Here is a 13,786-nt window from a genome sequence, read left to right as displayed (position 1 = left end):
CTCACTTCGAACAAGATACGTTTATATAAATTTTATGCAACCGGTTCATTGAATTTGTATGTTTTAGTCCTTGAAAGTTACTAGATTTTTTATGATACTCATCGATATTGATATTTTTGATAGTGTCATATTATAAAAACTTGTTCAAAACTGTATATATTAGTTTAATGGCTTGTGTTGATGCTTCCAGTTGGTTCCATAGATTCCTTTTCTAATTTGACCAATAAGGGTAGTGTCGACTTCTGAATAACAAAGTGATTACTTACTCTGTATCCATGAACGTCGTAGGACCACAAGAATTAGTCTTAATCTATGAAAGACACGATGCGGGTACTAACCTTAATCTATGGACATAATGTTACTAGATGTATGATACTACGAGGAATGCACATTCGATTAAAAATATTTGAATTTAGAACATTGTGTTGTGGAACCTAGTGATGGCCATTTCTTTAAACTTATCCCTTTTATTCTAATTTGATAATTTTGCGAAATTACTGTTTTATAAACATTTGTTAATTAAATTTATAAGATTTTTTACTTAAATGTATTAGAAATTTACATCATATTGGTCCTTACAGTAAGTATTTCGCGATATCAAATGGAAATTTTAAATATATAGATAGATTTAGAGAAATGACGGCTTAGAATTGATCCAAGTGTTCAATGTACGATATATGTACATGGGAGATATTTAATATATATATATATATATACATACATACATATCTGTCACGCCTGTCTTCCATTAGGGTAGGCAGAAACAATGGAACGCCAAATGCTTCGATTCAAACAAACCTCTTTCGCTTTTTAATACATGATAATGGAATGGTAACCCCGCCTGCGCTATCGATATACGCTGGCAGGGCATTAGTGAGGGATGATAGGTGAGGATGAAAAGGCTAGTTAGCCTTTCGTGACTAATACACTGGAATTCAGCACGATGGTTCCTACGTGAGACCACGACCTAACAGGGTATATTGCTAGCAATGGGATGTCTTTCCCCCCTATATACATATATATATATATATATATATATATCGTTAATACCCGTCCCGAAAGGCTAACTAGCCTTTTCATCCTCACCTATCATCCCTCACTAATGCCCTGCCAGCGTATATCGATAGCGCAGGCGGGGTTACCATTCCATTATCATGTATTAAAAAGCGAAAGAGGTTTGTTTGAATCGAAGCATTTGGCGTTCCATTGTTTCTGCCTACCCTAATGGAAGACAGGCGTGACAGATATGTATGTATGTATATATATATATATATTAAATATCTCCCATGTACATATATCGTACATTGAACACTTGGATCAATTCTAAGCCGTCATTTCTCTAAATCTATCTATATATTTAAAATTTCCATTTGATATCGCGAAATACTTACTGTAAGGACCAATATGATGTAAATTTCTAATACATTTAAGTAAAAAATCTTATAAATTTAATTAACAAATGTTTATAAAACAGTAATTTCGCAAAATTATCAAATTAGAATAAAAGGGATAAGTTTAAAGAAATGGCCATCACTAGGTTCCACAACACAATGTTCTAAATTCAAATATTTTTAATCGAATGTGCATTCCTCGTAGTATCATACATCTAGTAACATTATGTCCATAGATTAAGGTTAGTACCCGCATCGTGTCTTTCATAGATTAAGACTAATTCTTGTGGTCCTACGACGTTCATGGATACAGAGTAAGTAATCACTTTGTTATTCAGAAGTCGACACTACCCTTATTGGTCAAATTAGAAAAGGAATCTATGGAACCAACTGGAAGCATCAACACAAGCCATTAAACTAATATATACAGTTTTGAACAAGTTTTTATAATATGACACTATCAAAAATATCAATATCGATGAGTATCATAAAAAATCTAGTAACTTTCAAGGACTAAAACATACAAATTCAATGAACCGGTTGCATAAAATTTATATAAACGTATCTTGTTCGAAGTGAGGCGGATCTGCTATTGAATTTTATATATTTTTTTTCTCTTATTCAACTTTTTTTTAAAAATAATATTAAAACTGATTAGACCAAAAAATTAGAACAAGCAAAAGCAGTTTCTTTAATCAATTTGTGGGCAAAAGTAATGAAGCCCATACAGCCCAGTCAGACGTGTAATTTCCTTTTTAGTTACTATTTTATTTTCTGATAATTTCGCAATTTGAAAGAAAATTACAATAGACTATTAGAATCTTTATGAATAGAAGGGATTTTTTTATCAAATAATACTAAAATGATAACTAAAATAATGGTAAGCGATTTAAAAGAAAAAAACATATTTTTTTATATAACTTAGAATGAACATTTACTTACCCCTTTATTCATAAACATCAAACCTCTTATAACCCTGTTTTAGCTGTTGAAGGGATTCGTTAAGGATATTATTTTTTTTTTGCACTAATTTTTCGCTTTAAAAAATAATGACAAACTGCTATAATAGTCTGTTTTCATAGCAATTTCTCTGACATTTTATGTAAATTTAAAACAAAATTACGCTAAAAATTACAAAAAAAAAAAATTATCTATTGTTAAGGGTGTATTACATTTTATTTATTATTTTTTGTTTCTTTTTTTTTAAAGTTAATGCTACACTATGAATGTATTTGAAACATTATCTGTCAAACAAGTAATTCATAATGAAATTATGTATAAACATAAGTTTGTCTAGTTTTTGTTTTTTGTTTCTAAATTGTTACAATACTGTACATCGCTTTAACCGCTGACATTAATGCTCCTTTCCAAATACAAATAGTTTGATTTTGTCTGAAAAATTATAAATACGATGGTACATTTAAATACTGTATACACTCTTCAACAGAATCTAGAATTACATTATATAGATAGAATGTCTCCATACAAATGCTTCGAGAAAATGAATCAGCTTTTTCATACAATTATGCGTAATAAACAGATATGAGTGTTTCCTTTATAACTTCTTTATTTAGTTTGTCTTATAGTTTTTGCACCTTTTTTAATGCGTAAATGCTCATTTTAAATATTAAATCCAGATATCATCAAGATACATTTTATGCGTAATTATATAAAACACTGATAAAAAAAAGAGTCAGCTAATTTGACAATTAGCTGACAAAAGTGGACCCTTTTTTGAGGCTCGATGCTCTATCTACATTCTCTAAGTCATACAAAATTCATTTAATTATGCTATGAACAAAAAACAAAAACCGAATGTGACGTAATATATTTTACAATGGCAACATATTTACTTATTAATAATATATTTGTTATACAAATTACAAATAATCCAGTCAATTAGTTGGGTCACATTATATTTAAGGTTTATAATAATTGAAATAAAATAAAATGTATTCTTAAAAAAATAATTATAGTTTCTTAACAATTTTTTTTTTATATATTATTAGTACAAATATGTGTACATGGCGGACTTAATGCTAAAAGCATTCTCTCCCAGTCAACCATAGGCAAGTGTCAGAATACTCGAATGCGGTACTAGTACATATTGATATACATACATACTAAAATTACATATATAAACGAATAAATATATATAAATAATGAATATACTTACACATATATGATATATTATACAAGAAATTGTAAGTAAATTATAGTTTTAAAAGGGTACAGTAGTTGTGGTTTCAGAACTGGGCTCCTAAATAGATTAATATATTAACCTGTGTTAAGGGGTCATTGCCCCAATCCCCTTTAGTAAAAAATATAATAATAAATTAATAATTAATATATTATTAAAAAATATACAATTTTGGATTCGCTGGACGAAAACTATTTTACAATTAAACTCGCCTTTGTTTATATTTTTTCAAGTATTATTAGTCCGTACAATAAAGTATAAAATAATAAATAAAAAATACAATCGAATTGCTCACAATTCCTAAGGAAATTCTCTCCCTTCTTTTGGAAATTGAAAAACTCATCTAATGCGAATAACAAGTATATAAATGGGAGAACGCATCGTTTCAGTAAAGCGCATCGTTTCACTGATGCAAATATATATATATATATCGTTAATACCCGTCCCATTGCTAGCAATATACCCTGTTAGGTCGTGGTCTCACCTAGGAACCATCGTGCTGAATTCCAGTGTATTAGTTACGAAAGGCTAACTAGCCTTTTCATCCTCACCTATCATCCCTCACTAATGCCCTGCCAGCGTATATCGATAGCGCAGGCGGGGTTACCATTCCATTATCATGTATTAAAAAGCTCATTTCTTTGTTTGCCCCCAGTTTATGTGGAGCGCACGACCGGTGGCGACATCTGGTGGGGTGATGTGGTGGGAAGATGTGGCGCGGGTGGCGTTGCCTTCTGGTCATGTTGAACGCAGTCGCCGCTCTATCGCCCGTCATTAAGATTGGTGAGTTGTGTGGTGGAGTGAGTATAAAGGGTATCTACCAGGTATATACCAGAGGGAGACTTTACAAAAGTCAATTGCTTGGGCACTTCTGTCCCATTCGTGTTTCTACCGTGAAGTAATTGTGTTTGCATGGCTGTATTTCGGTTTGAAGGGTGGGATATGGCGTAAATTTACTGGGTACAGAGGAATAACACCTGAGTTCTCAGGAATGGCAACGCATGGGGGGGGGGGGGGTATCAGGTGGGCCGTCAGCTTGTTTGCCATTCTAAGTAGTATGAAAAATAAATTATATGCAAGGTGTGTTCCTAGGTTTCTATTCTGGTCCATCCCGTTTTATCTTTTTCCATCGTGAAATTTCGAATACCATCGCATTTCATCTTATTGCACCACATCCCTAACCATTCTATTCTGTCCCGTTTCATCCCACTTTAACCTACTCTCTCCCATCCCACGCCATCCCACCCCATCCTATTATATCTCTTCATCCCATCCACCCCATCCCATTATATCCCTTCATCCCATCCATCCATCCCATTATATCCCTTCATACCATCCACCCTATCCCATTATATCCCTTTATCCCCATCCGCCTCATCTTATTATATCCCTTCATCCCACCCACCCCATCACATTATATAATTTCATTCCATCCACCCCATCCCATTATATCCCCTTTATCCCATCCACCCCATTCAACTCTTTTCTATGAAGTACTAACATTTGCAGGTGCCATATTCACGGAGGAGGCGCGCGGGGGCAGCGCAGAGCTGGCGTTCAAGTACGCGGTGTACAGGATCAACAAGGAGAGGACCCTGCTGCCGAACAGCACCCTCATCTACGACATACAGTACACCACCACCAGGGACTCCTTCAGGACCTATAAGAAAGGTAAGGGTACATAAAAAAAATTATCGAGGTCAACGCTCTATCCGGTATACTTTCGCCTAGTACTAGTAGTGGGGGAAGGGATTGTTAGTAAAACGGATTACCACTCCCATTGCTAACAATATACCCTGTCAGGTCGACCTCCCCATGGTCCTTTCTGGAAACCATCGTGCTGAATTCCATGTGTATTCATCACGATGTGCTAACTGACCTGCCTTTTCATTCTCACCTATCATCACTCACTGGTAGAGATGGGCAATCCACCTGGGTGGGTTTAAAGTCTGGTGGGTAAAAACCGGGTGTTTTGGGTTTATTGGGTTTAAACCCCATAAACACCCAAATTTTTGGGTGTTTATGATTTTGTACTTCATCATCGTCATCTCAGCCGCAAGACGTCCACTATACTGGACATAGACAATATTATTATGCAGCCTACAGAATAAAAAACTTTTAATTTGATTTTGAGTTTATTAAGAAAGAGATGAAAGTAAAATGTAAAACTACAGTCAATCACTGTCAGATTCAGAGTTATTACAAGCGATGAATTGTATAGGTTCGATAGGCTCTATTTCGTCTAAACTGTTATGTTCATTTACTTGCTCAATGAAAGCTTCTAAGGTATTTTCTTCATTAAACTGAATGTCCTCGCATTCAGCTTTATGTTTAAGATTCCAGTTATAACAAATGAATGAAATTTTTTCAGTTCTTTCAGTTGTAAGTCGATTTCTTTTGTTATTATGTATGTAGCCTTGGATACTAAAGGAACGCTCAGTGGCTGCCGAAGTACAGGGAGCTGATAGAATACGAATCGCTACTTTGCTTAACTCAGTGGAACCACAAATACCTTTCCACCATATTAGGGGCTCAATGCTATCTAATGAGCTCCATACAAATCCTCTGGCCCAAAAGTTTTCTTTAGCTTTATAACACGCCAAATCTGCCATTACATTTGACAAACTTAAGTGTTGGCTTAAATTGTAGATAAACTCCATACCCTTAAGTTCTTCCTCTTGAGTAAGTTCGACTCCTAGAGTCCTGGGGTCTAGAATATATGCTGCAAAATGTATTGGCCTCATTGCCATATTGCATCTTGAAGATACTGATGTTAGAATCTGCTGTTTGCTTTCTTCGCTCAATGTCGAAATCTCATTTAATGCAAAACGTATCTTAGCTTGTACATCTCTAAATGTAATGTATGTGCGATGCAAACGATTCTGGTCGCTCTCTAAGTAAAATATGCTTTCAGTGACTGGTTCCAAAATACTTATACATTCCCCTGTCTTCGTCCAGAAATCATCACTTAGAATTAAATCTTTAATATCTCTTGAAATTACCACATCTTCTCTAACTGTTAATATTTGCAAAGCTATCTTATTTGCTTTCAAACTTTTTAACGAAGTAACATGACTTCCCCATCTTGTAGCACAAAGCAATTTTAGTGTTTGTGTAGAATCTTCACCCTGCCTTGATTTTATCAACAAGGAACTTAATCGTTGACTCCTTTTAACAGTTTTTATTATATTTATGGCTTGCATAATAAACACAGTTACTTCTTGTATCTTTACAATATCTTGGCACAACAAGTTAAGGATATGTGCACAGCAACCGAGAGGAACAACATGTGGATATTTGAGTTTTGTTAATTCGAATGCCTTTTGTATATTTCTAGCGTTATCGCCAATAATTTTTTTTTTTTTTTTTTTTTTTTTTTTTTTACAACACAGGGGGCAAACGAGCATGCGGCTCACCTGATGGTAAGTGACTACCGCCGCCCATGATCACCCACAACACCAGCGGCATTGCAGGTGTGCTGCCGGCCTTTTAAAAAGGAATATACTCTTTTCTTGAAGGTTATGTTGTCGTATCGGTTCGGAAATACTGCTGCTGGAAGTTGATTCCAAAGAATGGTTGTGCGTGGAAGAAAGTGCCTTGAAAAACGCACGGTGGAAGACCGCCACTCGTCCAGATGATTGGGATGAAACTTTAGTTTGTGGCGGGTTGTACGGTGGTGAAAATCAGCAGCAGGTATCAATCCGAACAATTCCTCAGAACACTCCCCATGATAAATTCGGTAGAAGATGCACAGAGATGCAACATCTCTGCGCAGTTTCAGTGGGTCGAGTCGGACAGTAAGGCGTTGACTATCGATAATTCGAGCCGCCCGACTTTGAATGCGGTCTAACGGAAGGAGTTGGTACTGTGGCGCTCCTGCCCACAGGTGAGAACAGTATTCCATATGCGGCCTGACTTGGGCTTTATATAATTTCAGGCGGTGTTCTGGCATGAAATATCGTCTCACCCTATTGAGTACTCCTAACTTTTTGGAAGCTATCTTAGCCTTCTCCTCCAGATGACCGCAAAACTGGACGTCGCAAGATATATCAACGCCCAGAATTCCTAGACTCGACTTTTTATCAAGGGAAGTGCCCTGAAAGTGAGGAGATACGACAAACGGCGTCTTTTTTGCGGTAAACGCGCAGACTTGTGTCTTTTTGGGGTTAAATTGGACAAGATTTTGTTCACCCCAGATCGAAACTTGATGGAGTGAAGTTTCGATTTCAGACACAAGTCTATTCCGGCACTCATCGGTATGTGCCCGCGAGATCTTTGCATGACCGGTATATAATGTATCTCCTGTACTGTCGTCTGCATAGCAATGAATATTACTTATCTGTAACATATCATTGATATGCAGAATAATAAGTACAAGAAACTTATTTGCTCCATACACTTTCATTACTTTTTCAACTTCTTGGCTAAGGTATTCACTAGTGTGAGGATTACTTTCTGTATTCAAACTTTTAACGTATGCAGGTTGAGGTTTTGATATAAGAAAGTTTATTATTCCTTCATTTCTTAAATTAGACCAGCCATCGCACTGAAGGTGTAAGTAACTACAAGCATTTAGTTCCTCATTTAACTCAAAACGCATTTCTCTATATATTTTATCTAAGTATTTTGTCGCTAAAGCTTTACGTGAAGGTATTTTAAATTTTGGTTGCAATTTTTCGAAAAATTGTATCCATAAAGGATGTTGCACCATCGATAATGGCGTCCCTGTTACAAATATAGCTCTCGCTAATTCTGTTTTTATATGATCATCGGTGTCTTGAAACTCAGCATTTATTGTAGTGTTAGCAGACGACGAGGGGCTTATAAAAGAATCATTTGTCTCTATTTCTGACAGTCCAGACATTTTGGTTTTGGACGAGCTATCTTTTATAAGTTTCATAGAGTCTTTTAATGTTTCTGGAGATTTTGGACAAGTGATAAGATGTTGAAGCATTTTGGCAGCATTACTGAATTTGTAGACCTTATTACAAAGCTTGCAAGAAACAGACTTGTTTGGTAAAGTACGGTAGTGCTCCCATATGCGTAAATCTTTAGGTCTCCCCATTGAACCTAAAAAAATGAACGATGATTAGTTGGTCTGACGAAAATTCAACAATAGAGTGCCTATTTTTTTACAATGATTATTTCTTGTTATTTACAATAAATTTATTAAAAAAATAATAAAATAAATACAAAAAACCTTTGTAAAATTACATCTCCTCGGAGGATTAAACGCAGACGCTAGTTTATTATCGTATTGTTCTGTATTTTTCTCAGCAACTTCTTTAATTCGATTAGGTACTTACGCATATTATGTTAAAAATAAATATCTAGTACACATCTTAGGCTATCCACCATTATTATCCAATGACGACTCTCAGCTAACTATGCACTATCATCCAAAATAAACGTGTATGGAAAATTTTATCCCAGTCGGTTGAGGATTGAGGATAATTGCATCAACATACGAACATACCTACATACTTTTATTTACATAACGCAAGCTAAATAAAAGCTTGTAATAATACATCTAATTTTAAGTTAAAATTGTTAAGTGATCATGATATAATTGTATCATTCAAAAATCCACTTACCTTTAATTATTTCTTGTTAAGTATAAATATTATTTCAAATCTGCTCCCTTAATATGCACTTTTTTACTGCTTTTCCTACCTAACACGTTACCAGGAAGTCACGTTACCAGAGTCAGAGTAATAGTGAACACGTTTGACAGTGATTGTCGTCGCCTCATATTCAGCGTCGACGAATAGGGGAATCCCCAGTCATAATGTATTGCATGCGTGGCGGTCTTACTTCAAATCCATAAACAAAGAGATAATTACAGAACTCGATACTAGATGGCGCTGTTTTTGTTTGAAGAAAGTTTGCGGGCTAAAATACATAGAATTTCATCAATGACTTCCACAAAGAACAACATTTCTGTTTTTTCTAAGTCCGTATCTCTTCCGTATATTTCATAAGATATAAGCTTGGGCTACATTGTTATGCAACGTGATTTTGTCGCTGTCTTGCTAGCAGGGTTGACAGATATACGATTTAAATCGTACTCATACTATTATTTGTCTATTTTTTAATGTACGATCGTAAAGATTATGATCGTAATTCGCACAAAAACATACGACTTTTTGGTTACCTGGCAACATTTTTATTATGAAACGAACATGCTCACATCATCAGTCACATGCAACAATTTATTGGGGATTTCCCCTTCACATCTGGCAGTCCTGCTTGCTAGAATATAGGTAAGTCAGCCACAGTTACTGACGATCGATATTTAAAGGGTATTGTTTTTGTGCTAAATATTTCATAAAAACGTTATTTAATACTTTGTGGATTATTAATTTAGTTGATAATCACTGGAAGTAAAATGGATGCTAATTTGAGAGATCAAGATCTTCGTATAAAACAGTTAATAAAAGAAAATCTACGTAAGTACTCTTTTTATACCTAGGTAGGTAAGGTATAATAAACACAAAAGGTACTTAGATCGCGTGTGTTCGAAGCATTTATTCTAATAAATTTAATTTAAAATTGTAGAAAGAAAAAAATGTCTGCCAAGCCGTAGCCGAAGCCGATCTCCAAATATATTTGGCGATAGTGAGACCCAGTGTCCAGATGATTTACCCAGCGTCGTCGCAACAAAGAAAAAAAACGAGGATAAAGTAAAAGAAAATTTACTGAAAGAAGAAACAAACTGTTCTAAATGCTTAATTTATGGAGAAGAGGATAAAAGAAATGAGTATTTCGGACTGTTAGTGGCTCAAGAATTTAAATATATACGGCCATGTGTGCGAACGAGGTGTTATGAAGAAATTTTAAAGTATCTACGGGAAGCAAAAGGCCAACATGTTGATCAACTGCAACATGAAAACACTGAAAATTAATTACTTTCATTTTATTATATATAGATTTTTAAAATTTCCTGAAATATTATTAGTTAACGTTTTATTTAATATTGTAGAATTGATCAATACAATTTATAAAAATAATTTATTGGTATTACTTACATATTTTCAAAAAAATACGTAAAAACCTATTTTTTTGGGTGATTATGGGAGTTTATGGGTGTTTATTGGGTTTTTACCAAAGCACCGGGTTTAAACCCGGTGCTTTGCCCATCTGTACTCACTGGTGCCCCGCCAGCGTATACCGTTAGCGCAGGTGGGGTTACCATTCCAATATCATCCATAAAAAAAGTACTAGTATTGTAAATAGAAATTGTGAATTAATGGAGAAAAAAAAAATAGATAAAGAAAAAAAAAATAGAAAAAGAATAGGCCTTACAGTTACAACACGAGCACAATATTGACACATTAGTTATACAGTATTTGTTTATATCTTAGATTATGTAGATAGAGTGTCTCCATACAAATGCTTCGAGAAAAGCCAGTCAACTTTTATATACAATTTTGCGTCATAAACGGGCGTTATCTTTATAACCTCTATATTTATTTTGTTCTGTAATTTTTGCATATTTTTAATGCATAAACTCATTTTATTTATTAAATAATTAAATATAGATACGTCAAGATACATTGTGTGCGTAAGTAAATAGAATACTGAAAAAAAAATTTTGTTTATTTATTTTATTAGAACATCTAGGTATATTGAAAATCCTATCCTTAATCTATGCGTGTAAATTATTCTACTAAAGAAATGATTATTTATCAATCTATGAAGAACAATTACTAAACACAAAACACAAGTTGCATAAAAATGTATTATGTAATGCTAAAATTTGACACTTAGTGCATACCATTCTTTAGAAGATTTATGTAAATTATTATACGAATGAAATAAATTGTCTATCTATGTATGAAGAATAAATAGAAACGTACGTATAACTAGGCTGTGTATGTCATGCTCTTTGCGTGTTCAATTTGGACGAATTTAAAAACAATAACAACAACAATCTAGGGGTAGGATTGAAATTCGAATTTGGAATCAAAACTTCGATGTTTCGGCCATGGCGCGAAATTATTGCATTGTTCGGAAAAAATATGACATTTTATTTTTGACAAACGAAACGAGTGCTTATTGAAAGAAATTTGATTTAAATATACAGAATTATTTACTTACGATTTGATTAAATAGAATTTGGTCTATATAGACCATATATTTGTATATACAAATAGAAAATTTATTTGAGATAGCTGTGGATCGGTAGGTATATTTTTTATTTTAATTAATATTTTAATTGACTATATATATATATATATATATATATATATATATAGCAATAATATTGTAGTAATATAATATGTAGTAGTATAAAACAGAAATTAACCGAGTGGTCCCGGCATAGAATAGGCCACCCCTTCCTTTCCCGTGGGCGTCGTAAGAGGCGACTAAGGGAGCTTATGGTCGAGGGATAGGCAGCAGTGTCCCTCTTAAAACAGAAACAAAACCCTTGGTTAACATGGATACAAACATATTACATCGATCTAAAAATGTCGGCTTTTTTTAATGCAGCTTAAAATGGCAAACAAGCTAACGGCTCACCTGATGGAAAGTGGTAACCGTCGCCTATAGACATGAGCAATATCATGGACATAACAGAGTATACTGTTTCGCTCATGTTGCCCCCCTCCTCATGCGTTGCCATTCCTGAGTACTCAGGTTTTATTCCTCTGTAGCCTGTAAATTCACTGCTATATCCCACCCTTCAAACCGAAACACAGCCACGCAAACACAACTGCTTCACGGTAGAAACACGAATAGGACAGAGGTACCCAAGCAATCGACTTTTGTACAAAGTCTCCCTCTGGAAAATTATATTACTAAATATATATATATATATATATATATATATATATATATATGTTTATTTAACTTCTCGGAGTATATAGTAAAGTTTTAAAAATTTTACGATGAAAAATAAACTTGTTTTTTGTCCCGAGCGTGTATAATTACACGAGAGTCCAACAATTATGAAACAAGGTCAATAACGGACGTTGGGCGGAGTACAGGAAACGCAATATGGCGGTGCAATGGCGACCGGAAGTGGCGGGAAGAAGGGCCCTCCACGGTTTATTACGGCTGAAATTTCGAGATGAAAGCATTGGAAATTGTATACTTTATAAGGACACTAGCGATCCGCTTCGGCTTTGCACGTTTTTTCTTTTAATTAAAGCTTATGTCGGTCGCAGGTACTGTAGTTTTTAATTGATCTAAAAAAAAAAAAAATTTGCTTCATGATACCCAATTTTTCTTATACAACTTAGAATGGCAAACAAGCTGATGGCCCACCTGATGGTAAGTGGTAACCGTCGCCTATAGACATGAGCAGTACCATGCACATAACAGAGTATACTGTTTCGCCCATGATACCCCCCATGCGTTGCCATTCCTGAGGACTCAGGTGTTATTCCTCTGTACCCTGTAAATTCACTGCCATATCCTTCACCCTTCAAACCGAAACACAACCATGCAAACACAACTACTTCACGGTTGAAACACGAATGGGACACAGAGGTGGCCAAGCAATCGACTTTTGTACAAAGTCTCTATAATAATTTAGACTAGCTTGGATCGCGACATCGTTTGTAAATGAATGATTCATTTGAGTAAACCATACATTACCGTGATACCGAATACTTATACCGTGTGGTCCGGTCCCGGCATAGAATGGGCAATCCCTTCCTTTCCCGTGGGTGTCGTAAGAGGCGACTAAGGTAACTAAATGTTCGAGGGATAGGCAGCAGCGTCCTTCTTAAAATATTACTATCAATAACAATTGAAAGCCCAGCTGCGGTTGCCAACCCACTCGCCAAACGTGGCAACTACTAGTAAAACTTCCTTTTATAGAGAAAGCTTGCAGTTTACGGCTGAAATGGTGTGCCATGGTATATTAACATAATTTATTTTCCTGTTCTTCCACAGCCTGCCTCCAGATCAAGTCCGGTGCTGTCGCTATCTTCAGTAGCGCAGGTCCACTGCTGGGCTCGACGCTCAGCGCTATGTGCACCTCTCTCCACACTCCCCACTTCAAGGTCGCCCCTGAGCATTACCCGTGTAAGTTTATTTTAAACATCTGCAAGAATACAACTGTAAAGACTGCATTCAATATGATGCCGGAATAATTCAATTTAAAAAAAAAAGTTACATTATTCAATTTTGATTCGACAGACAGGCATAAATTAAAAAAAAAAAAATATATATATATAGATAGATA

General features: G+C 34.9%; 2 protein-coding genes across 3 annotated transcripts in view; both read left to right on the top strand.

Moving 5' to 3' along the window:
- The window catches only part of LOC113520213 (glutamate receptor ionotropic, kainate 2), a 66,213-nt gene that overhangs the window by 29,607 nt on the left and 22,820 nt on the right, over positions 1-13,786 (top strand). Inside the window, exons 2-4 of one of the 2 annotated variants that reach the window (XM_052901277.1) lie at positions 4,247-4,374; positions 5,101-5,262; positions 13,495-13,626. In XM_052901277.1, coding sequence (XP_052757237.1) covers positions 4,302-4,374; positions 5,101-5,262; positions 13,495-13,626 — 367 coding nt within the window. In that variant the 5' untranslated portion in view covers positions 4,247-4,301. Of the gene's footprint in view, positions 1-4,246; positions 4,375-5,100; positions 5,263-11,596; positions 11,776-13,494; positions 13,627-13,786 lie in introns of those variants that run through there. The other variant, XM_052901278.1, reaches the window with a different exon arrangement.
- Positions 9,175-10,717, top strand: LOC128202124 (uncharacterized). Its single transcript, XM_052901279.1, has 2 exons — positions 9,175-10,040; positions 10,150-10,717. The coding sequence occupies exons 1-2, from the start codon at positions 9,980-9,982 to the stop codon at positions 10,494-10,496; spliced, it is 408 nt and encodes a 135-aa protein (XP_052757239.1). The 5' UTR covers positions 9,175-9,979; the 3' UTR covers positions 10,497-10,717.

Source organism: Galleria mellonella, unplaced genomic scaffold (assembly GCF_026898425.1).
Source record: "Galleria mellonella isolate WM207_F2 unplaced genomic scaffold, CSIRO_AGI_GalMel_v1 utg778, whole genome shotgun sequence".
NCBI lineage: Eukaryota > Metazoa > Arthropoda > Insecta > Lepidoptera > Pyralidae > Galleria > Galleria mellonella.
Note: the sequence above shows the minus strand (reverse complement) of the source record. Positions and strands in the feature narration are given on the sequence as shown.